Source organism: Octopus sinensis, linkage group LG14, assembly GCF_006345805.1.
Source record: "Octopus sinensis linkage group LG14, ASM634580v1, whole genome shotgun sequence".
Classification (NCBI taxonomy): Eukaryota; Metazoa; Mollusca; class Cephalopoda; order Octopoda; family Octopodidae; genus Octopus; species Octopus sinensis.
The window spans coordinates 60,681,878-60,706,929 of record NC_043010.1 but is presented as its reverse complement, the minus strand read 5'-3'; the positions used below and the strand labels follow the sequence as shown (position 1 = coordinate 60,706,929).

The following is a 25,052-nucleotide window of genomic DNA, read 5'->3' as shown; positions in this document are numbered from 1 at the left end:
GTTCAATGACATATTCACAGTAAAAAATATAAGAAATGGAGGTTGTCTCTTTCGCAACTCAAATACTGTACTTTGTTGTTTTGAAATGAAATATGAGAGAGGAACAATAAATACTTCAACCAAAGGTTAAAAAAATGTCACAGATTTAGGATATAACAACTAAAATTGTATTTACCTGAGGCACAGGTGGAAGTCTCCTTTGTGTTGTTGAGAATTTCCACTCATCTGGTGTCTGTTCCATCTCCAGAAAAAACTGACTTTTAGATTTTATTGTCTGAAGATTTCGGTTAAATATCTCTTCTGCATTTCTCGTTATTGCAACAGGATTGTTAGTCTGATACAGTAATTGTCTCATCTCAGTCTGAGAGAGAAAGTTGGGATTCTCTGCTGTTGTGGGTGAGTTATTTGTGTGATTAATACATCTGAAAACACACAGTGTTATGGACACTACAATAGCCACAGATAGTATTACAGCTGCTGCTACAATGATAATTACCCAAGTCATATTCAGGTCGTGACCAGACTGGAATGGCACAGCAGTCAACATTGGAGATGTATCATTACTAACAAACAGTGTTAGTATGATAGCAGTTGTTGCTGATTGAGCTGGAGTACCACCGTCTTTCACTATAAACTGCAGCTCATATGTTCCTGCATCATTTTGGTAAACTGTGCGAGAGAAAGATAACACACCAGTGTGTGAGTTCACTGTAAACAGGTTTTTATCATTGGATCTCAGTATTCCATATGTGAGGAAAGCATTGTTTCCAGTGTCTTTGTCAGATGCTCTCAGAATTGTGATGTCCTTCTTACTGTGTGGATGGTAGTGGACATCTAGATTGTAAGGGTCATTATTAGGAAACGTAAAATACGGAGCATTATCATTTTTATCTAGAATCTCAATAACAATATTGGCAGTGTCATTGAGAGAAGGTGTCCATTATCTTTCACTAAAACCTTGAACTTATAGATGTCTTTCATTTCTCGATCTATTGGTTGTGATGTAGAAATAAATCCATATTTTGTCAGTTGGAAAGGAATGTTATCATTGTTGTTATCATTGATGATAGAATATGTAAGTTGGCCTCCATCTCCAAGATCAGGGTCTGTAGCATTGATGAAGCCAATAGGGAAGTCAACTTTCTGGTTTTCATAGGTGAGGAATTGGAATGTCTCTTTCGTAAAATGTGGTTCTACATCATTGACATCAGTTACTTTGACAGAGAAATATTTTTTACTTTCTAGTTGAGGTGACCCCATGTCATGACACACAATAGATACTTTATAGTGGTCCCTTATTTCTCTGTCAAGATGGCCCTTAACAATCATTTTATATTCTTTAGAATCTATTTTGGCAAGTTTAAATTTATCATGTTTTAAATCACAGATAACCTCACCATTAGGTCCACTATCATTGTCAGTGACCATAACATAAGCTATAAAACTATCTACTTCACTGTCTTCAGAAACTGCTGCTGAACTCTCTGATAAAGGAGATACAAAATCTATGTTAATCAATGGAGCATTATTCTGGTTATTAATAATGTGAATCTGGACTTTGGTTACAGTACTAAGGGGAGGTTTTCCTCCATCTTGTGCTTCTATAAATATTTTATAAGACTGCTTTTTACTAAAGTCAAAATTATCATGTAAAAATAAATCACCTGTTTTCTTATCTAATACAAAATATTTCAGGACATTTTGAGATGTTTTATGGTTGAAATGATAAGAAATTATTCCATTGTCTCCAGAATCCTGATCTGTGGCTTTTAAAGTAAGAATTGGTAAATGTCTTTGATGTGAATTACTTATAGAGATGTTGTAAAGTTCTTGTGAAAATACAGGTGTATTATCATTGACATCTGTCACAGATATATGTACCTTGAGTGTAGCTGTTTTGGGAGGGTTCCCTCCATCTCTAGCCTCCAGGGTCAACACATATGAGTCTTTTAGTTCCCTGTCTAATTTGTCCTCTAGAATCAGTCCTGGAACATAGACACCATCATGTCGCTTTGTGACAGAGAGAGAAAATGGTTCTCTTTTACGTTTTTTTATCATGTATATAATTTGAGAATTTTTAATTGAAATATCTTTATCAATTGCATTTAGAAGAGATATTCTAGTTCCTTTAGTGTCTCTTTCTAGAAATTCAATTTCAACTTCATTCTGTGGAAATTCTGGAGAATGGTCATTGACATCTTCTATTAATATTTTTATCTTTAGAATCTTCATAAAAGTTTTTCCTTTCCTCACTGCTACTTTAACTATTCTGGAACATTCCTTGTTGTATGTACACAGAGACTCAGCATCCAGTGTTTGAGTAGTGTATAGTTTTCCTGAGTTGGTGACATTAAATAAGTGAGAACCACTCTCGACTGTCCTTTGTAGTTGTGTAAATGTAATGAGAGTGTGTTGTTGATGTGTGAGAGGGTGTGATAAGTTGGAGTCAACAGCAATGTCTCCTATATAGGTGTGAGGTCTGTCTTCTTCCTTGACATGGTATGTAATATCTATGGACAGTACAAGGGTGATCAGTAAATGTAGAAGACACAGTAGACCAATATATGCTGTCATGTCTGGAATTCTTCATCACACATTAGCAGGAGATATTTCTACAAAAGACAACAGACATATTGAAAAACTAAATAAAATTGAATAAGACAATTTATTTTTGTAATAACCATTGTATAAATGTTATTTCTATCTGTAAATACACTCTATTGCATCCAAATAAATAATTTGAAGTATATAAGGAGTTCAAAAAAGGAATTCAAACTGCTTGTGGTATATGCCAGCTGAAATTGTATTTGTAAGTAAAAAAGTAAAATCTTTTAAACTTGTATGCTGTCTCTTAGGGGAAGATTTGATTGTTTTAGATTAAGTCCTGTTTCAGAGAAAAAGAAAGATATTGGCACATCCTTTTTGAAAGAATGGCAGTATCTCCCAAGAAGGATGTATCTTCATGTTTCTCCGAATTTGAGAAATGGATCATGTGGTGATCGTCGAAAAGTTTCTATTATAACAGCATATCAATTTTGGTAATTTTAATTTTGCAGACGTCCAACACAATCAGCTCTTAGTCTGAGTTATCTCTCTGGAATAAACTAACGCTCAGATAACTGAAATATTCACACACTCCATTATTTATCGGTCCGAATTTCTAATATAAAGACAATATCTTGTACCATGAGAAGTAAACCGATGTTTTGTTTTAGATTATGTGGATGGCTGATACTGAGAATTCTTCAATAAAACAGTTATAATTCTTTAATCCTTTTATCATATTTCTGTTGAAATACCCTGACTTTGTTCCACCTAATTCTGAAGACAATGAAAAATTTAGTAAAATATTGTTATCTTTATTATGTGTTATTAATATAATTTAACATGAAATTTTAATGGAAGGTTTTAATTTAAAACACTTTAAAGCCATTATTTTTTATTAGAGAACCAAGGTTTGTCTAGAATGGATTGAGAAATATTCACACAGAAATATTTAATGAAACAATTATATGAAACAGTTTTTAAGTGAAATAAATATATATAAAAAAAGTCAATTAATATGAGAACTAAATATAAAAACTTTTTTTAATGATTTAAGCAGGAGAAATAAACCAGCAAGTGGGAGTAGATACTTGACAAGGTAGATTTCACTGAAGACACCAAAGACCAGTTAGTGCTGTTGATTGGTTGATGTTGTTTGTGTAGTAGTGTGATGGAGAGTCTACACACAGTTTCTGTCAATGAAATTCAACTCACAAGTCTTAAGTTGATTCAAAGCTGTGACAGAAGACACCTGGTCAAGACACAATACAGTGGAAATGAAACCAACTTCAGTGTACGGCCATGACTTTTGGAGATTCTCCAAGACTGGCAACACTGATATGGCTGAGGTTTAGTTTGAACAGTAATTAGAAGGTAATGCATGCAGGAAAAACATGGGGATGGAGGGAATCCTTAAAAAACTCATGCCATGGAGAAGGATGAGTGAGGTGGTTAGCACAGGGCTTGGCAAGTAACAATATGAGTGATGAGAGGGGAGAGATGAGGGAGTCAGGTGAGTCTAGACAGTGGCAGAAGACCAAACAGCTTAGTGGATCAGAGGATATCCTAGTAAAGAGGAGTATGTTGGTGAGTAATTCCATGCTAATTAGTAGAGTGACCATATTTGGGTGTGGTTTTGGCTGTATGGATATGTAGTAGCAGGCAGAAGCACTGTTCTAGATGTGAGAGTAGTATTCCATCAGGAGTTTCCACTTGAGCAGTGTATAGAGATAACAACTGCTGCAGCTGAAGTATTTTGAGGCCCTAAAGGCCAGTTTGTGAGATTAAGAGTTTGCTCATTTTATTGTAAATGTGACATTGCGAAGAGGTTATCAGTGAGACAACAACATTTGTAGAGACATTCGATACTTTATATGGATGGTGTCTTTGACTAGGGTGAGTTAGATACAAGATTTGGTTCTTGATACATGCAATAATCATATCTTTGTGCTGTGAAAGGAAACAAAATTGCTTTGACCACATTGGAGAATGCTTTGAAGGTCCCCTTTCATGGAAACTGTGTAGGCTAAGTGTGAGATGACATAGGATTAACTTTCTGTTACAGTTAAATATTTATAATTTAATCCATATGATAGCTAATGAGTCTAAGGTTAAGTAATTCTAATGTAAATATATTTCAAAAGTTCTCAGGAACTTATTGTTTTGTCCAGAAAAACCAATGGAAACATCTCCCAACACACACACACATCATCGTCATCATCATTGTCGTTTAACGTCCACTTTCCATGCTGGCATGGGTTGGACAATTTGACTGAGGACTGGCATACCAGATGGCCGCAGCAGGCTCCAATCTGATCTGACAAAGTTTCTACAGCTGGATGCCCTTCCTAACGCCAACCACTCCGAGAGTGTAGTGGGTGCTTTTACGTGCCACCGGCACAAGGGCCAGTTTGGTGGTACTGGCAACAGCCATGCCCACATGGTGCTTTTTATGTGCCACCTGCACAGGAGCCAATCCAGCAGCACTGGCAACAACCATGCTCAAATGTTTTTTCCCGTGCCACTAGCACAAGTGCTAGTAGGCGACACAGGTAACAATCACACATAAATATATAATAACAACAACTAGACTACCCGTAACCCATTTGGTTACCAAAAAAGTCTGAGTTTCCCAACAATGGATTTTGTCTTGTGGTTTTTTTTTGTTTTTTCCAGGTTATTTTGCATACTTTCAACAAATGTAACATTAAAATCACATGTAAACAGCTCCTTTCTCCAGTAAAGGAAAGATTTGGCTGCTATTTCTTGTATGCCCTGCTACCACATAACAAGTATTTCAGGTCCTTTATCGCAAATAGCAGTTACGAGGTAGCAGGGCATGCTGGAAATAACAGCCAAATCTTTGGAAGTGAAATATGTTGAATGCACTTGAAAAAAACCTATGGAAAAGAATTATTTTACACTGAGGTTACGAATGGGTCTTTTATGAAATATTTATGCCAAAAAAATATTTTGTAATGGTATTCACTTGAAAATAATTAAAAAAAACATTAAGATATTGCCTGTTTAAAGAAAGCTAAAACATAAATACTTATTTTACGAACAACTTTTTGAGATCATTCACTTAAAAATATTGTATTTAACAAAAGTGAAAATAGAAACATTTAATGTTAAAAAAAAAACAATTATATTTTTTCATTGTCAAGTCACAGGCTAATCAAAAGGTAAGCATTACTTTCCTTTCAGGATTAAGTAAATTTCAGAGACTTTTCCCATTATGTACCGTTTTGGGTGAGATTCGAGCATGGAATTCACAATCACTTAACCGATTTATGCAAAATTTGTTTCAATAAATTCATATTTACATTTCAGGGGAAACTTAATTCATAATATTTTCCAATTATGTGACAGTATGGCTGAGTAACATTGCAAGCAAGCTAGATTCAATCTGACTTTTAAAATAATATAGATGATAATAATAATGGTTTCAAATGTTGTCACAAGGGCAGAAATTCTGGGGAAAGGGGATGAGTTGATTACATTGACCCCAGTGTTCAACTGGTATTTATTTTATTGACCCTGAAAGGATGAAAGGCAAAGTTGACCACAGCAGAATTTGAACTCAGAACATAGCAACGGCCAAAATACTGGTAAGCATTTTGTGCATCATGCTAATGATTCTGTCAGCTCACTACCTAACAACAACAACAATCCTCGGCTGGAATTTATAAACATTTAATGCATTGCTATGCGCGTTTCTACAAATCACATGACTTTTAAGATCCCAATCCATATTCCTGGGATGATTACAGTGCAGTCCATAGTATCCGTGGGCATTAGGTTGATCATCATCACTGATTCCTTTCTTCAGTAATATAATGTTAGTGGATGAACCACAGAGGGATGTTTTTCTCTTTTTATCAGTATGAAGGCCAAGTGAATTATGGCCTTCATACTGAAGGTGAGCTGGCAGAATTGTTAGCATGCCACGGGAAATGCTTAGAAGTATTTTATCCATCTTTATGTTGTGAGTTCAAATTCCACTGAGGTCAACTTTGCTTTTCATCCTTTTGGGGGGGTCAATGAAATAAGTACCAGTTGAGCACTGGGGTTTGATGTAATTGACCAACCCTTGACTTTACCTCAAATTTCAGGCCTTGTGCCTATAGTTGGAAGGACCATTATTATATTTATCCAACATTATATTGGTATAACTTGGTGCAACCCTGAAAAACTAACTCCCTAGTCAGCACCATAATGGAATAGGAGTTTTATTTGTATATTCAAAATGTTACCATAAACAAATTTGATATATATATATACACACACACACACATACATATATATATATAAATAAATAAATAAATATATATACATATATGGACAGTACACTCCACCTCCATACATCAGTGAGTAAAACCAAAATACTTCTTGGATCTTGAAACAAACCTCAAAGAAACACTTCTACCCAGACAGAGGGCTCCTGACAGCAGAACTCAACAATACTACAAGCACTGATGCAGTAAATCCATTCAATAATTAACTATGGAGATATCCAAAACGGAATAAAAACTAATTAAACAACTGAAATAACCAAGTGATTGAGAAAAAAAAAAGCTAAACTCAAAATGATAGATGAATGCTACACACAACTGTGCAAATAAGTTCCATTTACAGTCACTTAGTTACAAATATCCATAAAAAAGAAACACAGAAATAAGACAGAAAAAAATAAGCAAACAAGATAAACATCATCTCCTAAACTGTAATAATGATTCTCTATTCATACCTTGGTCTAAGATATCAGAAGATTTCATTTCAAAGTACTTGCAGCTGAAACTACCACAGACGTATAGCTAAATTAGCTAAGACCCAATGGAATGATTACATTCCTAACAGATTTTAATTACTGGACAGGGCAAAAAAATCCCAGTTCTAAAACAGAATAAAATTCCAACTGAAGCAATACGAAACAGATTTATCATCATAAAATGAATTCCTAAAATACTTGACATAATCAAAAATGCTACTGACTAAAACAGTGTCCTTTCTGATACTCACATCTACAACAAACTTCACTTGAAGAATACAATATTGTTGAAAAAAATAAAATACAAAAAATTCTTTAAGAGAAATATTTCAGGGAAGAAATTGTGAATTAGAAATAATTAAAGAAAAAGGGGAAGAAGAAAGGAACCCTCATTCCCAACATGCACAAAGTACCATGCAATGATAGTTGGCCCTAATCAGAACAGAATTAACCAAAATAGAGCCATTAGAAAATATAGATTTGGGTTCACAAAGCTAACGGTTGGAATATAATCGCATGGATACAGGAAATTTTGTAGAATTATCCAATAAATATTGTTGCATTCGGGATGGTAATTTTTTTTTTTTGCCAAATAAACACATGCACATTCTTCACTTGTTCATTACTGTTCTTTTATTTTAACTCATGATGCTAAAGAAGTCACAGATGTGTAACAAAAGCTTTCTTCCAGACAATGGACCTGAGTTAAAATAAGAACAGTAATAAACGAGTGAAGAACAAGGATATAGTGCATGGGTTTATTTTGAAAAAAAAAAAGGGGACCATTTCGGATTACAACAAAATCTGTTTCAACACATGGTTTCACAACAGGAATCTTACAACACAAATTCATAAATGTATTCAATAAATATCTTCATGGAATATTTTATATTAAACTAGATTTGAAATATTAAAATTATATTGACATAATCATGATTAAAACTCAACACAGTGGCATCAGTAACAGAGACAGAACAAGGAAGTAAGCAGGCAGAACCATTATCATGATGAGCAGCAAAATGCTTGGTGGCATTTCACCTGCCTTTACATTCTGAGTTCAAATCCTGCTGGGGTCGACTTTGCCTTTCAACCATTTGGGGTTGATAAAATAAGTACCAGTTGGGCACTGGGGTCGATGGGATAAGTTGGTTACATTGACCCCAGTAATCAACTGGTACTTATTTTATAAACCCTATAAAGATTAAAGGCGGTGTTGAACTTGGCAAAATTCAAACTCAGAAGGTCAGGACTGACAAATGGAATGCTGAAACGATGATGATGATGATGATGTGCTAACAATTCTCCCTGCTCACCAAATTAATAACAACAACAACGATGATGATGATATTAATTATAATAATGAACATTCTTGGTTTATTATATATAAAGAAATATATAAGAGATATTTAACAAGGTACACATATATATATATATGGGGATATTAGTGATCTGATAAAAGCTCATTAAAGCTAAAGATAGACAAAGATTTAATTAGTGAATAATAACACAGACATACAATACTAACACCCGGTTGTAATATCAATCAATGTTTTCCAACAGTTGCACCTATATATCTATATACCTAGTGTCAATTATATCATACCAAAATAAAACATAGTGTAATTATATATATATATATATATAGTTTAATATCTCATCAATAAGGAGTCTGGTGTGATTCTAACATTAAAAGACATAATGCAGTTCAAAGTAATTGAATTACAATGACTACTGCAGATGTTCTTGTTGTTGTTGTTGTTAATGGTGGAAGTGATAGCTAGATCTCTCGATCCTCCACTGTCCCAGTCCCTGTATATATACAACATGGCAGACATTTTAGATATTATCCTTACCCTGTTTTTCATTAGAAACACAAATAATATAAATGTTATAATGAATATGAAAAGATAATAAAGAGAGAGGGAGAGAGAGAGAGAGAGACTTACCTGCATTGTTTAATCCTTCACTGTAGTTGTGTGTGATGGATGATGTGTATCCTGCTGTAGTGTTCCACTCCAACTGCTGCTGCTGCTGCTGTAGTGGTATTATAGTGGTACTGCTGCTGTTGTAGTAGTGTTCCTGTATTACTGCTGCTGCTGCTGTTCCTGTGTAACTGCTGATATAATAGTGTGACAGTTGCTGTATGTAGTGGGAGGTGAGATGTTAGCCAGATGCTGGTGTGTGCTAGTTACAACTCTATGTCCTCCACACACACACACACACACAATTGTGTGTATGATGAACAAAGAAAAAAGCTATCAGCCTCACTTTCAATATTGAAAGAAATATAGAAAATCTCTCTCATCCAATAGGAAATTACTGCAATGGTGTCTGTGTCACACAAACACATCAAATAAGAGAATTCATGTTACACTGGAGCAGCTCGATAATTTACAGGGGTATAATTAGTAGTATAACTTTATTATATATTTAGTCTTAGTAAAAAGGAATTTCTATTAAAAAATTTATAATTTTATAATTATATTTCTTAGCATCATGCAAGTTGTATAACTTTTACTATCAGATGACAATTCAGTAATTTCTATGAAAAAAATTTGACTAAACTTTCAAGGGAAAATAGAGAATGTTTTATCAATGTGAGGGATAAATTACTTCTTGAGTTGATAAATGAGAAAAAGCTAAGAGAAAAGTTGGAAATAAAGGTAAACAAACGAAAGTACATTTTAGAATTGGTGTCAAATGAAAACAATATAATTAAACTTCCGAGGATGACTCAGACTAATTTATCTATGCTTAGTGAAATGTCTATACTAAAACTGACGGGAAAATAACTATAATAATTAACTATGGTAATGTAGAGTTGGGTGTTTGTAACAATTAATTTACCAGAGATGGAGATTAGGGGTCATAATAGATGCCACTGTAAGGCCCCTTATGTGTGTGATGTGTGAAAGAAACATAGAGTTGATATTTTTCATATGAATATAAAGTATTGTATAAGATTTGGTGTGTGAGAGAATCATTTAACAATAGTCATGGAACATCTACTATGTTGGCTGTAGATAGGTATCTTGTATTTGTTGTCCCTTTAGTATTGTGGCTGCAACTGGATTGTCATTGGTATATTCTGCAAAATATCAAATATACAAACACAAATTACATTTCAATATAACAACTCCAATATATAAAGATAGAAACATTGATCTTGTATTACACTAAGCATAACATTATATATTGTCCTACAGTAATAAAGGCAATTACATTTATATGTTATGTTTTGATAAAAGTTACCTGGTTCTGCAGGTATCTCATCATATGGTTTAGTCTTGCCATTACTCTTGCTAGCTTCTCTGTCCTTTTGGGATGTTAAGGTGTCACTGTTGTAAGACATGATGGAACTGGTACGACGTCCTTGACTATGAATTGAATCACATCTCTGGTGATTAGAATAACAAAGCAGAATGAATAGCATTAAATAAAAGAAACATTTATATTTATATTCTAGAATGTTCCTGCTATGACAAAACAATGTAATCCTTTTACGAATAGCAATTTGCGAATGGTAGAATCATAACAACAGAATTTTTATAATTAAACAAGTTGTTAGTATAAAAAATTAGAGAAACAATACAAATATGTTTACTGGTCAAATGAAAATATTTCTACTTATTCAGTATAATGTGAAATTAAGGAAAAGCTATTTCATTTCTTGCAAAAGAAAAAGAAGTCCTTATTTTTGAGAGACCATTCCCAGAAAATGACAGACACAAATTTATTATACAAAAAGTAATTTGTTGAAAAATAATATTTACCTGAGGCACAGGTGGAAGTCTCCTTTGTGTTGTTGAGAATTTCCACTCATCTGGTGTCTGTTCCATCTCCAGAAAAAACTGACTTTTAGATTTTATTGTCTGAAGATTTCGGTTAAATATCTCTTCTGCATTTCTCGTTATTGCAACAGGATTGTTAGTCTGATACAGTAATTGTCTCATCTCAGTCTGAGAGAGAAAGTTGGGATTCTCTGCTGTTGTGGGTGAGTTATTTGTGTGATTAATACATCTGAAAACACACAGTGTTATGGACACTACAATAGCCACAGATAGTATTACAGCTGCTGCTACAATGATAATTACCCAAGTCATATTCAGGTCGTGACCAGACTGGAATGGCACAGCAGTCAACATTGGAGATGTATCATTACTAACAAACAGTGTTAGTATGATAGCAGTTGTTGCTGATTGAACTGGAGTACCACCGTCTTTCACTATAAACTGCAGCTCATATGTTCCTGCATCATTTTGGTAAACTGTGCGAGAGAAAGATAACACACCAGTGTGTGAGTTCACTGTAAACAGGTTTTTATCATTGGATCTCAGTATTCCATATGTGAGGAAAGCATTGTTTCCAGTGTCTTTGTCAGATGCTCTCAGAATTGTGATGTCCTTCTTACTGTGTGGATGGTAGTGGACATCGAGATTGTAAGGGTCATTATTAGGAAACGTAAAATACGGAGCATTATCATTTTTATCTAGAATCTCAATAACAATATTGGCAGTGTCATTGAGAGAAGGTGTTCCATTATCTTTCACTAAAACCTGAACTTATAGATGTCTTTCATTTCTCGATCTATTGATTGTGATGTAGAAATAAATCCATATTTGTCAGTTGGAAAGGAATGTTATCATTGTTGTTATCATTGATGATAGAATATGTAAGTTGGCCTCCATCTCCCAGATCAGGGTCTGTAGCATTGATGAAGCCAATAGGGAAGTCAACTTTCTGGTTTTCATAGGTGAGGAATTGGAATGTCTCTTTGGTAAAATGTGGTTCTACATCATTGACATCAGTTACTTTGACAGAGAAATATTTTTTGCTTTCTAGTTGAGGTGACCCCATGTCATGACACACAATAGATACTTTATAGTGGTCCCTTATTTCTCTGTCAAGATGGCCCTTAACAATTATTTTATAATCTTTAGAATCTATTTTGGCAAGTTTAAACTTATCATGTTTTAAATCACAGATAACCTCACCATTAGGTCCACTATCATTGTCAGTGACCATAACATAAGCTATAAAACTATCTACTTCACTGTCTTCTGAAACCGCTGCTGAACTCTCTGATAAAGGAGATACAAAATCTATATTTATTAATGGAGCAATATTTTGGTTATTAATTATGTAAATGTGAACTCTGGCTACTGATTTTAGAGGTGGATTCCCTCCATCTCTTGCTTCAATAAATAATTTATATGTCTGCTTTTTACTAACCTGAAAATTATCATGTAAAAATAAATCTCCAGTTTTCTTATCTAATACAAAATATTTCTGGACATTTCGAGATGTTTTATGGTTGAAATGGTAAGAAATCTTTCCATTCTCTCCAGAATCTTGATCTGTGGCTTTTAAAGTAAGAATTGGTAAATGTCTTTGGTGTGAATTATCTATAGAGATGTTGTAGACTTTTCGTGAAAATACAGGTATATTATCATTCACATCCATCACTGATACGTGTACCTTGAGTGTAGCTGTTTTGGGAGGATTCCCTCCATCTTTAGCTTCTAAGGTCAACATATATGAGTCTTTTACTTCCCTGTCTAATATGTCTTCCAAAATTAATTCAGGTATAAAAATACCATCACGTTTTGTAACTGAGAGAGAAAATGGTTCTCTTTCACTTTTCATAATCATATATGTAATTTGAGAATTCTTTATTGAAACATCTTCATCAATGGCATTTAGAAGAGGGATTTTAGTACCTTTACTGTCTCTTTCCAAAAACTTTATTGTGATTTCATTCTGTGGAAATTCTGGAGAATGGTCATTGATGTCATCTATTAATATTTTTACTTTTAATATTTTCATAAAAGTTTTTCCTTTCCTCACTGCTACCTTAACAATTCTGGAACATTCCTTGTTGTATGTACACAGAGACTCAGCATCCAGTGTTTGAGTAGTGTATAGTTTTCCTGAGTTGGTGACATTAAATAAGTGAGAACCACTCTCGACTGTCCTTTGTAGTTGTGTAAATGTAATGAGAGTGTGTTGTTGATGTGTGAGAGGGTGTGATAAGTTGGAGTCAACAGCAATGTCTCCTATATAGGTGTGAGGCTGTCTTCTTCCTTGACATGGTATGTAATATCTATGGACAGTACAAGGGTGATCAGTAAAGGTAGAAGACACAGTAGACCAATATATGCTGTCATGTCTGGAATTCTTCATCACACTTTAGCAGGAGAAATTGCTACAAAAAAAAAGCAAGAGAAATATTTAAAGTCTGAATAAAATTTAAAGTAAAGAAATCACAAGCAAAATAACAATTGTCTAACGCATATATATATATATATATATATATATATAGATTAATTGTAAGGATGCAATGAAACCTGGACACATCAGTACATAGGATGCCAGAAATGGCTAGGTACAATAACAGATTTCACAGTGAGATAAACAATAATGAAGATCACAAGTTTTGGCAGGATACTGTTTGTAAGTACCAAATCTAATTCAAACCATAGATCCAAATGTGGTGTAGGTATAAATAGAGAACAGAAATGGGTTTTAAACACCATTCGTGTTCTCTTTATATATATATCTATATCTATATCTATATATATATATGTTAAATAAAATGAGACAACAATGCAAAGGCAGTGTGGAATATCTCGGACATTTATAAAGAGAAAGGTGTTTCAGAGATATAAAAGATATCTCATCATCAGAGATGATATGAAAGGGTTAAATAGAGGGAAATAGTAGAGTTCAATATAAGAAATTATTTTGGAAAGGAAGAGATATAAGAAGTATAAATGGAAGTACTCTTCTTTATATTTCTTATATCTCTTCCTTTCCAAAATAACTTCTTATATTGAACTCTACTATTTCTTTCCTTTTAATCCTTTCATATCGTCTCTGATGATGGGATATCTTTTATATCTCTGAAACAGCTGTAAATTACCTCTCTCTTTATAAATGTCCTAGAAATTTCACACTGCCCTGGCTTTGTTATCATATTTTATTCAACATATACATGCTCACACACAAGGCCCACATTAGACTCCCCATTCATCCTATTATTGGACCAAAAATCTAACAGTGGTCCTTCCGTACCACTTACATAGCCTTACCTGCCTTTTGGGTCTTCATATATATATTATGTCTTTTTATGTGACTGTACAATAAACTACATCAGCAAAGTGAGTTCAATGGAGTATAACCACAACCGATTAATTTCTTGTAGTTAAATTAGCCTCAAAGAATGTAGAGAGGTAAAAAGAATATTTAATCAACTGAAATTACACCCATATTAAGAAGAAAAATGATTAGTATTAATGAAACTTATCATCAGGTGGGATAAAGAAGGAAACTTTGAAATTAATTTTTATCTTCAATGTTTTATTGTCAAAGATATTTGTGTGAGATTTTCCCTGAGTTTTTCAGTCAGTATTATTTATCTAAAGACAATATCTTTTACCACTGAAAGTAATCCATTGTTTATGTGTATGACTGATGTTGATAATTGTAGAATAAGACAGTTGTAATTGTTCAAGGTGTACTGAGATGCAGCCATACAGAGAGGATTCTAGGAGTCAAACTGGATTCCAACTTTCAATCAGCAAATAAAGTATTCCAGCAGACCATTTGCTGTCTTTATAATAAGAAGTCTCCCTCCATGCCTGCTATGAGGTACTTGTCAGAAGGATCTTCTCTCTAAAGAGAGGGGTATCCTTGCAAGGTGGAGAGAATACTTTGCAGATCTCCTAAATCAAGATATAACAACATTTGACCTACGTGAGATGCATCTAGGAGACATGACTAACCTCTTGAAAACTGAGGTCATGAGAGCAATTAAGGAGCTCAAATATGGCCAGACCCCAGATATAGCCAGCCCAAGACCTTAAATAAAGAACTTATTTTCTAGCTGACTTGTGTGTGCCAAGGTGCCTGGATCTCTGGAAAGACACCTAAGCAATATTACCAATTTGATATGTAATTAATTAACTTACAGTCCCAAGTTCAATTACTTCTGTGTAGACTTATTCGCCTCTTGAGGCTATATTAGGAACATGGAATCTTTTGTATAATACCAAGTAATGGTGAGATAACAAGCAATACGTATTCAATGAACAACTCAAAATGGATCCCCTTAATTAATGTGTGACAAAAGAGAAACAGAAGATGGTTCTAATATAAATAAAGAGATTCCAGAAGATGGTAATGGAAAAATACCTCAGTGATATAACATTCTATTGGTCCATAATGCTACCAGGGGTTAGCTTTTACCTGATAGTTTGGCCTTGATAAACACTGCTAGGTAGGGAAAGGTGTCAATCATTAGGGATTAGAGAGATGTAGAAAACATACCTAGGATTATAGACTAGACCCTATCTGGAATGGATCAAAGTCATAATAAAGTCAATGTATAATAATCTTGAGAAATAAAGAGTTTGGACTCACAAAGCTAAAGATTCAAAAAATGATATTCTGGGTTGAAGATATATCTTTCATATAATCAACCAATATCTTCCAGGAATATTTTATATGAAACTACTCTTCAAACTATACTGATATTTCATAGTATATTGAAATTATATTGACACAATAATGATTAAAACCTAACACAGGGGTATTTATATCAGGGACAGAACAGTTTATCAAAATATGCAGAAATATTTTACAAATATATAGCCCCAAGATACAAAGATGAGAAATATCAAATGTTGGATTGAATGATGATGTTGGAAAAATATGTGTAATAATATTCATAAAATATGTATATTTTTCTTTTTTTTCAAATTAATTGTAAAATGATTTAATCTCTATTTACATATAGTATGTAGATTTTTACATATAAAAATATTTCTGTTATATTACATTTAGCAAATAGCAACTATAATAAAGTGATGTCTGTCAGTTTGTAGGAAGATGATATTATTTCTGAACAATTCTCAACATTCATCTCTTGTTGTCAAAGTTAATATATTTTAACAACACATGACAATATCATCAGTTTATATCTCACAACAAATAGCTTAAATAGCAAATCTACACTAAATTATATTTATGACCAATTCATAGTTATTATATACAAAGAAATGTATAATGGACATTTAACAGAGAGTATGCATACACAGATTTAATTAGTGAATTACTACAACAAAACAGATATAAACTATATTATACATTATTAACACCTAGTCTTATTGGCGATCAATCAATGTTTTTGGATAGTGAAGCATGTATGTATATACATATATATATGCATAGCATTCAGTTACTAAATGAATGGAAAATGCATTAAATGCTACAAAATGTACACGTAGGACAGAGAGAGAAGGACCCTAATTCTTCATCAGAAGTGTAATTTGGATTATATTATATCAATATTATGCATAAAATATGCCCTGGCAATACAAATCATTTTCATATCTCTTGCTTAGCATGTTTTGTGTGATTCTTTCTTTAAAAACATAATCCAGTTCAAAGAAATTATATTACAATGACTACTGCAGCTATTGTTGTTGTTGTTGTTAATGGTGGAAGTGATGGCTAGATCTCTCGATCCTCCACTGTCCCAGTCCCTGTATATATATAACATGGCAGACATTTTAGATATTATCCTTACCCTGTCTTTCATTAGAAACTCAAATAATATAAATGTTATAATGAATATGAAAGGATAATAAAGAAAGAGAGAGAGAGAGGGAGACTTACCTGCATTGTTTAATCCTTCACTGTAGTTGTGTGTGATGGATGATGTGTATCCTGCTGTAGTGTTCCACTCCAACTGCTGCTGCTACTGCTGTAGTGGTATTCTAGTGGTATACTGCTGCTGTTGTAGTAGTGTTCCTGTGTTACTGCAGCTGCTGCTGCTGCTGTTCCTGTGTAACTGCTGATATAATAGTGTGACAGTTGCTGTATGTAGTGGGAGGTGAGATGTTAGCCAGATGCTGGTGTGTGCTAGTTACAACTCTATGTCCTCCACACACACACACCCAATTGTGTGTATGATGAACAAAGAAAAAAGCTATCAGCCTCACTTTCAATATTGAAAGAAATATAGAAAATCTCTCTCATCCAATAGGAAATTACTGCAATGATGTCTGTGTCACACAAACACATCAAACAAGAGAAGTCATGTTACACAGAAGCAACTTCATAGTTGATATGTAATAATAACAATATATTACATATTTTCTGTTCAGAAATTAAAAATTTACATGAAAAATACAAAACTTATTATTATACAATTTTAAATATTTCTGCAGAGAGATGTAAATTTTAGTAAAGACAACCAAAATTTGATCACTTTTAAAGTTCATTTTAATTAAAGTTTAAATTAACCTAATTTTAAGTGTGGAAATGAAAATATTTCCAAATTAATTATTTTGAATGCTGAAGCTATTTTCTAGAAATATTCTAATTTATCTTCAATATCTGACTTTGTAAAAGAAACTTTGCAATTTCAAAATTCAACAAAAGTTCAAATATGATAAGGTGTTTGTAGTATGCTATTTCTCTAAAATAATTATCAATCTGGTAATTTGTAAAACTACTTTTAGAGTTGATATAGAAAAAAAAATGCAAAGACAAAAGTTGTAAATAAAGGTAAAACAGCAGAAGATACATGTTAGAATTGGTGTTAAACTAAAAGATACTATAATTAAACATTCTAGGATGACTCAGATAAAGTTATCTATGTTTAGTGAAATGCCTATACCAAAATGAAAGTAAAATAATTATTTTATACTAATGTACTATGGTAATATAAAGTAAGGTGTTTCTAGTATTTAATGCATCAGAAATGTAAATTAGGGGTCATAACAGATGCCAATGTAAGGCCCTTTATGTGTGATGTATGAAAGAAACATAGAGTTGATATTTTTCATATGAATATAAAGTATTGTATAAGATTTGGTGTGTGAGAGAATCATTTAACAATAGTCATGGAACATCTACTATGTTGGCTGTAGATAGGTATCTTGTATTTGTTGTCCCTTTAGTATTGTGGCTGCAACTGGATTGTCATTGGTATATTCTGCAAAATATCAAATATACAAACACAAATTACATTTCAATATAACAACTCCAATATATAAAGATAGAAACATTGATCTTGTATTACACTAAGCATAACATTATATATTGTCCTACAGTAATAAAGGCAATTACATTTATATGTTATGTTTTGATAAAAGTTACCTGGTTCTGCAGGTATCTCATCATATGGTTTAGTCTTGCCATTACTCTTGCTAGCTTCTCTGTCCTTTTGGGATGTTAAGGTGTCACTGTTGTAAGACATGATGGAACTGGTGCGACGTCCTTGACTATGGATTGAATCACATCTCTGGTGATTAGAAAACAGAGTGAAACAATGTTGAAAAATAATATAACAGAAACATTAGGAAGAAAAATGTTCATCTATAATAGAAATATATGCAGGTGAAATTTTAAAATAGTGTGTGTACACATTTAGAATAAATCTCAGAGTTTGAAGAAAGAAATACCATTGTTGGCTTTTAAGTTCCATAGAATAGAAGTTAAACTCCAGTCAGTTGTATTTGTAAGTGAGGTTTGATTCTCAGTTAGAGATATTACACATTGTTCTAATAACTAATACCATGCAGATGCCACAGGAACTGGTGGTGGTCTGTTTTGGCAAAAATCCTTCAGTGAAGTTGATGGGCTTTGATAAGTTCTTCTGATGTTGTGAAGAAGAGGAATCTGACATTCTGGGATTGACTTTTTGTATGAGAGAAACGAAAATTAATTCTGGCTCAATCCTGTTGTAGATCACTTGAAAAATAAAAAGTTTTCAGAGGCAGAAAATCTTCTTTGATTTCAAGTATTCCCATAGGATAATAATTCCATGACCTGATAGTGAATTCTGCAGCTATTTCAAGTTTCTTATTGAATAAATGTCCAAAATAAACACCTCTCATGAAAACCAACATATTTCTTACCCTTATAATTATAATTTGGAACCTTATAAAATCAAACTTTGTCATCAATCAAGACTGAAAGACGTTCAAACACTCTGATACAACTTTGACCAACCATATTGGCAGAGAGTATCCAATAATGTTCTGATGATACAATTAAAACTAGAATAAACTAGTTTAATTATCTGCAGTAACCATTAATGAATTAAATGTAACAAGAGTATAAATATGAAATATTACTTTAATTAATACAAATGTATTTAAAATATATTTTTTGAATAAGATTTGTCAGATTATTAACCCCAACTTTAGAGATGAAAATATATTTTCATCTTCATTTATAATTAATTGGAAATCAAAGTAACCAAAACAGAAGCTAGATGCAAATGACTAAAACATTGTCATTTTTATAGACCAGATAAATAATTAAAACTCTTTTAGAATATTTAGACATCACCAATATTGCAAATATTTCCAATGAATTAACAGACATGATTCAAATTTGCAATACACAAGAGAAAAAAGAATATTACATTTCAATATCTCTGAATTTTACAAGGAACTGATTGTTTCAGAATTATAGATATTAATTATAATTATATAATTATAGATTCATAATTGCTTTGTGTTATGGAAATGAAAGTGTCATTTCAAGGGGCAAAATATCATATACCTAATTGAAATATATACAAAGAGATGGAATATTTCTCACATGTCACCTTGTTATCATCATCATCATCATCGTTTAAAGCGGACGTTAAACAAAGATGAGGATGATTACAAGGTGACATGTAAGAAATATTCCATATCTTTGTATGAGGTATATTGGAGGGTCATTCTAGTTTATTGAGTAATTTAATTCACTCAAACAAACAATTACATACATACGCACATTTATATATGCACCAGTGTAAATATTTTTGTCTTAAAATGGAAAATATTCAAAATAATATTTACCTGAGGCACAGGTGGAAGTCTCCTTTGTGTTGTTGAGAATTTCCACTCCTCTGGTGTCTGTTCCATCTCCAGAAAAAACTGACTTTTAGATTTTATTGTCTGAAGATTTCGGTTAAATATCTCTTCTGCATTTCTCGTTATTGCAACAGGATTGTTAGTCTGATACAGTAATTGTCTCATCTCAGTCTGAGAGAGAAAGTTGGGATTCTCTGCTGTTGTGGGTGAGTTATTTGTGTGATTAATACATCTGAAAACACACAGTGTTATGGACACTACAATAGCCACAGATAGTATTACAGCTGCTGCTACAATGATAATTACCCAAGTCATATTCAGGTCGTGACCAGACTGGAATGGCACAGCAGTCAACATTGGAGATGTATCATTACTAACAAACAGTGTTAGTATGATAGCAGTTGTTGCTGATTGAACTGGAGTACCACCGTCTTTCACTATAAACTGCAGCTCATATGTTCCTGCATCATTTTGGTAAACTGTGCGAGAGAAAGATAACACACCAGTGTGTGAGTTCACAGTAAACAGGTTTTTATCATTGGATCTCAGTATTCCATATGTGAGGAAAGCATTGTTTCCAGTGTCTTTGTCAGATGCTCTCAGAATTGTGATGTCCTTTTTACTGTGCGGATGGTAATGGACATCGAGATTGTAAGGGTCATTATTAGGAAACGTAAAATACGGAGCATTATCATTTTTATCTAGAATCTCAATAACAATATTGGCAGTGTCATTGAGAGAAGGTGTTCCATTATCTTTCACTAAAACCTGGAACTTATAGATGTCTTTCATTTCTCGATCTATTGGTTGTGATGTAGAAATAAATCCATATTTGGTCAGTTGGAAAGGAATGTTATCATTGTTGTTATCATTGATGATAGAATATGTAAGTTGGCCTCCATCTCCAAGATCAGGGTCTGTAGCATTGATGAAGCCAATAGGGAAGTCAACTTTCTGGTTTTCATAGGTGAGGAATTGGAATGTCTCTTTGGTAAAATGTGGTTCTACATCATTGACATCAGTTACTTTGACAGAGAAATATTTTTTACTTTCTAGTTGAGGTGACCCCATGTCATGACACACAATAGATACTTTATAGTGGTCCCTTATTTCTCTGTCAAGATGGCCCTTAACAATCATTTTATATTCTTTAGAATCAATTTTGGCAAGTTTAAACTTATCATGTTTTAAATCACAGATAACCTCACCATTAGGTCCACTATCAGTGTCAGTGACCATAACATAAGCTATAAAACTATCTACTTCACTGTCTTCTGAAACTGCTGCTGAGCTCTCTGATAAAGGAGATACAAAATCTATATTAATTAATGGAGCATTATTCTGATTATTGACTACATGAATCTGCACTTTGGTTACAGAACTAAGGGGAGGTTTTCCTCCATCTCTTGCTTCAATAAATAATTTGTAAGATTGCTTTTTACTAACCTGAAAATTATCATGTAAAAATAAATCTCCAGTTTTTTTATCTAATACAAAATATTTCTGGACATTTTGAGATGTTTTATGGTTGAAATGGTAAGAAATCTTTCCATTGTCTCCAGAATCTCGATCTGTGGCTTTTAAAGTAAGAATTGGTAAATGTCTTTGATGTGAATTACTTATAGAGATGTTGTAGACTTTTTGTGAAAATATAGGTATGTTATCATTGACATCTGTCACAGATACATGTACCTTGAGTGTAGCAGTGTTGGGAGGATTCCCTCCATCTTTAGCTTCTACGGTTAACGTATATGAATCTTTTACTTCCCTGTCCAATTTATCTCCTAGAACTAGAGTAGGTATGTAAACACCATCATAACGCTTTTCAACTGAGAGAGAAAATGGTTCTCTCTTAGTTTTCTTAATCATATATGTTATTTGCGAATTCTTTATTGAAATATCTTTATCAATGGCATTGAGAAGAGATATTTTATCGCCTTTTCTATCTCTTTCAGAAAATTCAATTTCAACTTCATTCTGTGGAAATTCTGGAGAATGGTCATTGATGTCTTCTATCAATATTTTTATCCTTAATATTTTCATAAAAGTTTTTCCTTTCCTCACTGCTACTTTAACTATTCTGGAACATTCCTTGTTGTATGTACACAGAGACTCAGCATTCAGTGTTTGAGTAGTGTATAGTTTTCCTGAGTTGGTGACATTAAATAAGTGAGAACCACTCTCGACTGTCCTTTGTAGTTGTGTAAATGTAATGAGAGTGTGTTGTTGATGTGTGAGAGGGTGTGATAAGTTGGAGTCAACAGCAATGTCTCCAATATAGGTGTGAGGTCTGTCTTCTTCCTTGACATGGTATGTAATATCTATGGACAGTACAAGGGTGATCAGTAAATGTAGAAGACACAGTAGACCAATATATGCTGTCATGTCTGGAATTCTTCATCACATTTTAGCAGGAGAAATTGCTACAAAAGAAAATAGAAATATTTAAAGTCTATGTAAAAAATGACTCATCATTATAATAATGATAGTCTAAATATTTTTTCTTTCTTCAGTTATATTTCACTAGATCAGTGTCTTTCATTAAGGTTCCCTAATGAAGATTGAAAAGGAATCAGACATTTTGTCCTGTGTAATGCAATTCCGATTAATTTTAAGTTTTTTAACTTGTCCAACATCATGTGAAAGATGGAATTACATACAGAGGTGTAAACTGTGACGGCAGAACTCAACAACACCATAACTAATGAGAAGGTGCCCTAAAAAACATCTTAAAATAATCAATGTAAGATAAATAACTTTGTGTTTTGACCAAAGATTGGCCCAAACCATATCTAACTTAATAGCACCACTTGATAGGATCTGTTAAGTCATTTTGAAGTCAAGTTTTGTGGTATCATAGCCCACTGAAGGAGGGAGTTGTTTTTGATTGAAATGTATCCAGGTATAGGTGAATTATCTGGTATCCTTGAAGAAATTTGTTCAGGTTTTGTGTGAAGGTGAAAAGATCTTTTGTTTGGGATAATGTTAAATAGAACAGAGCCTGTTGAGGAAAAGAAATTTGTGATACAGTGAATTGACATGCTGTGATCCTAAACGGTGTTGGGGGTGCATGGTATATGGCCTGAGACTTGAATGAATTCTGAATCTGATGTTAAGGTTGTTTGGGCAATGCTGGTGATAAATCCTCCATATTGTGGTGCTTAAGGTTAAAAATAATTAAACTTATATCTCTCAGAGAAACGATAAGAAGGAAGAGGGTTCAGATATCTGATGCAAGAAACTACTGAAGTAGAAACACTAGTAATAGGTGTGGTGGAGAAACATTGATAGAGAAAGAATGATAATTAGTAGAAAAGTGAACCATTTGATTGGCAACCTCAAGAGGGAGAATAAAAGAGGAATGTTTGGCAAAAGAATGACCATGGAGATATTTATAGAATAGAGATAAAGAAGGAATGTTCTAATGGTGGTAAAACAGGACCAATAATGTTAGAAATTTGCTTCTGAATGTAATCAAGGAGAGAAAGAACACTGGTAGAGACACCTGCAGGGTTACCAGCCCAGGTGTGGCAACAGTTTTTATTAGAAAGGTGAAAAAGAGATTTATAAAGATGTAGAATACATTGAAATTGAAGACAATTACCTCTGATATAGAGATATGGCCATAAATTTGGAGGGAGGGTTTAGTAAATGAAGTTTGTCACAGTACTCTGACTGGTAGTTTACTTTATTGACCCTAGAGGGATGAAAAGTGAAGATGACTTCAACAAGACTTGAAATCAGAAAGTAAAGAACTGGAACAAATACTGCAAAAGTATTTTATCTGATGTTCTAACAATTCTGCCAATCCACCTCCCTAATTTGCATAGGAAAGATAATTACAAGCTCAATATAGAGATCCAACATTTATTGTGACTAATTTAGCAATAAATTTAAAAGATGAAGACTAAAGTGAGATCGCAGCCATGGCTGAATGCCATTGTTGCATGTCTGGCCCATTTAAAAGTACTTTGATGCATCAAGCAATATGATATGCTTGAGAAGACCTGTTGAGTCAAGTAAAACCAAAATTGTAGCTATGGCCAGTACCTCCTGACTGACACCCATGCTGGTGGCACATAAAATACACCATCTGAATGTGGTTGATGCCAGTGCCCACTGCCTGGCTCCTGTAACAGTGGCATGTAAAAAGCACCATCTGAATGTGGTCAATGCCAGGTTCACCTGACTGGCTCCTGTGCCAGTGGCATGGAGAAGGCACCATCCAAACATGGTCAATGCCCGTGCCCACTGACTGGCTCCCATGCTGGTGGCATGTAAAAAGAACTATCTGAATGTGATTGATGCCAGTGGCACGTAAAAAGCACCCACTACACTCTCAGAGTGGTTGACGTTAGGAAGGGCATCTAGCTATAGAAACATTGCCAGATCAGATTGGAGCCTGGTGCAGTTGCTGGCTCTCCAAACCTCAGTCAAACTGTCCAACCCATGCCAGCAGGGAAAACGGACGTTAAACAATGATGATGATGATGATGATAACCAATACCATCACAGGATATTCACAAACTTCAGAGACAACAAATCTACAAAATACATCTCTGTTGTCAGAGTGGCTGGTGTTAGGAAGGGCGTCCAGCAGTAAAAACCCTGCCAAAACAGACAGATACCTGGGTTACTCTTCTACCTGGCCTGCTCCAGTCAACCGTCCTAACCATACATGCATGGAAGACGGATATTAACCGATGATGATGATGATGATAATGGTGATGAACACATGACTATATTTATCACCATCTTGATACTACTAACTACTACTACTACTACTACTACTACTACTACTAACTACTACTACTACTACTACTACTACTACTAACTACTACTACTACTACTACTGATGA

General features: G+C 33.6%; 3 protein-coding genes across 3 annotated transcripts in view; all 3 read right to left on the bottom strand.

Annotated features, from left to right (window-relative positions):
- The window catches only part of LOC115219428 (protocadherin beta-15-like), a 35,724-nt gene that overhangs the window by 1,259 nt on the left and 9,413 nt on the right, over positions 1–25,052 (bottom strand). The window contains exons 2-5 of the mRNA XM_036509404.1: positions 23,377–23,382; positions 9,262–9,420; positions 1,086–2,612; positions 176–942 (exon numbers count right to left, since the gene is read on the bottom strand). Of these exons, the coding sequence (XP_036365297.1) occupies positions 176–942; positions 1,086–2,574 (2,256 nt within the window). The 5' untranslated portion in view covers positions 2,575–2,612; positions 9,262–9,420; positions 23,377–23,382. The remainder of the gene's footprint in view (positions 1–175; positions 943–1,085; positions 2,613–9,261; positions 9,421–23,376; positions 23,383–25,052) is intronic.
- Positions 10,253–13,498, bottom strand: LOC115219427 (protocadherin beta-15-like). Its single transcript, XM_036509403.1, has 4 exons — positions 11,924–13,498; positions 11,089–11,871; positions 10,568–10,712; positions 10,253–10,403 (listed from the first exon to the last, which is right to left on the bottom strand). The coding sequence occupies exons 1-4, from the start codon at positions 13,496–13,498 to the stop codon at positions 10,324–10,326; spliced, it is 2,583 nt and encodes an 860-aa protein (XP_036365296.1). The 3' UTR covers positions 10,253–10,323.
- Positions 18,167–22,578, bottom strand: LOC115219426 (protocadherin beta-15-like). The gene is made up of 3 exons (XM_036509402.1): positions 20,179–22,578; positions 18,482–18,626; positions 18,167–18,317 (listed from the first exon to the last, which is right to left on the bottom strand). The coding sequence occupies exons 1-3, from the start codon at positions 22,576–22,578 to the stop codon at positions 18,238–18,240; spliced, it is 2,625 nt and encodes an 874-aa protein (XP_036365295.1). The 3' UTR covers positions 18,167–18,237.

What these genes read in the sequence shown, in the direction of transcription:
- LOC115219427 (XM_036509403.1), bottom strand. Translation starts at nt 13,498, where the DNA reads ATGAAGAATTCCAGACATGACAGCATATATTGGTCTACTGTGTCTTCT. An exon ending in AACTGACAAATATGGATTTA is followed by an intron (nt 11,872 to 11,923) that starts TTTCTACATCAC and finishes CTATAAGTTCAG; the next exon opens with GTTTTAGTGAAAGATAATGG. An exon ending in TGAGATACCTGCAGAACCAG is followed by an intron (nt 10,404 to 10,567) that starts GTAACTTTTATC and finishes GATATTTTGCAG; the next exon opens with AATATACCAATGACAATCCA.
- LOC115219426 (XM_036509402.1), bottom strand. Translation starts at nt 22,578, where the DNA reads ATGACAGCATATATTGGTCTACTGTGTCTTCTACATTTACTGATCACC. An exon ending in GACTTCCACCTGTGCCTCAG is followed by an intron (nt 18,627 to 20,178) that starts GTAAATATTATT and finishes TCTAATCACCAG; the next exon opens with AGATGTGATTCAATCCATAG. An exon ending in TGAGATACCTGCAGAACCAG is followed by an intron (nt 18,318 to 18,481) that starts GTAACTTTTATC and finishes GATATTTTGCAG; the next exon opens with AATATACCAATGACAATCCA.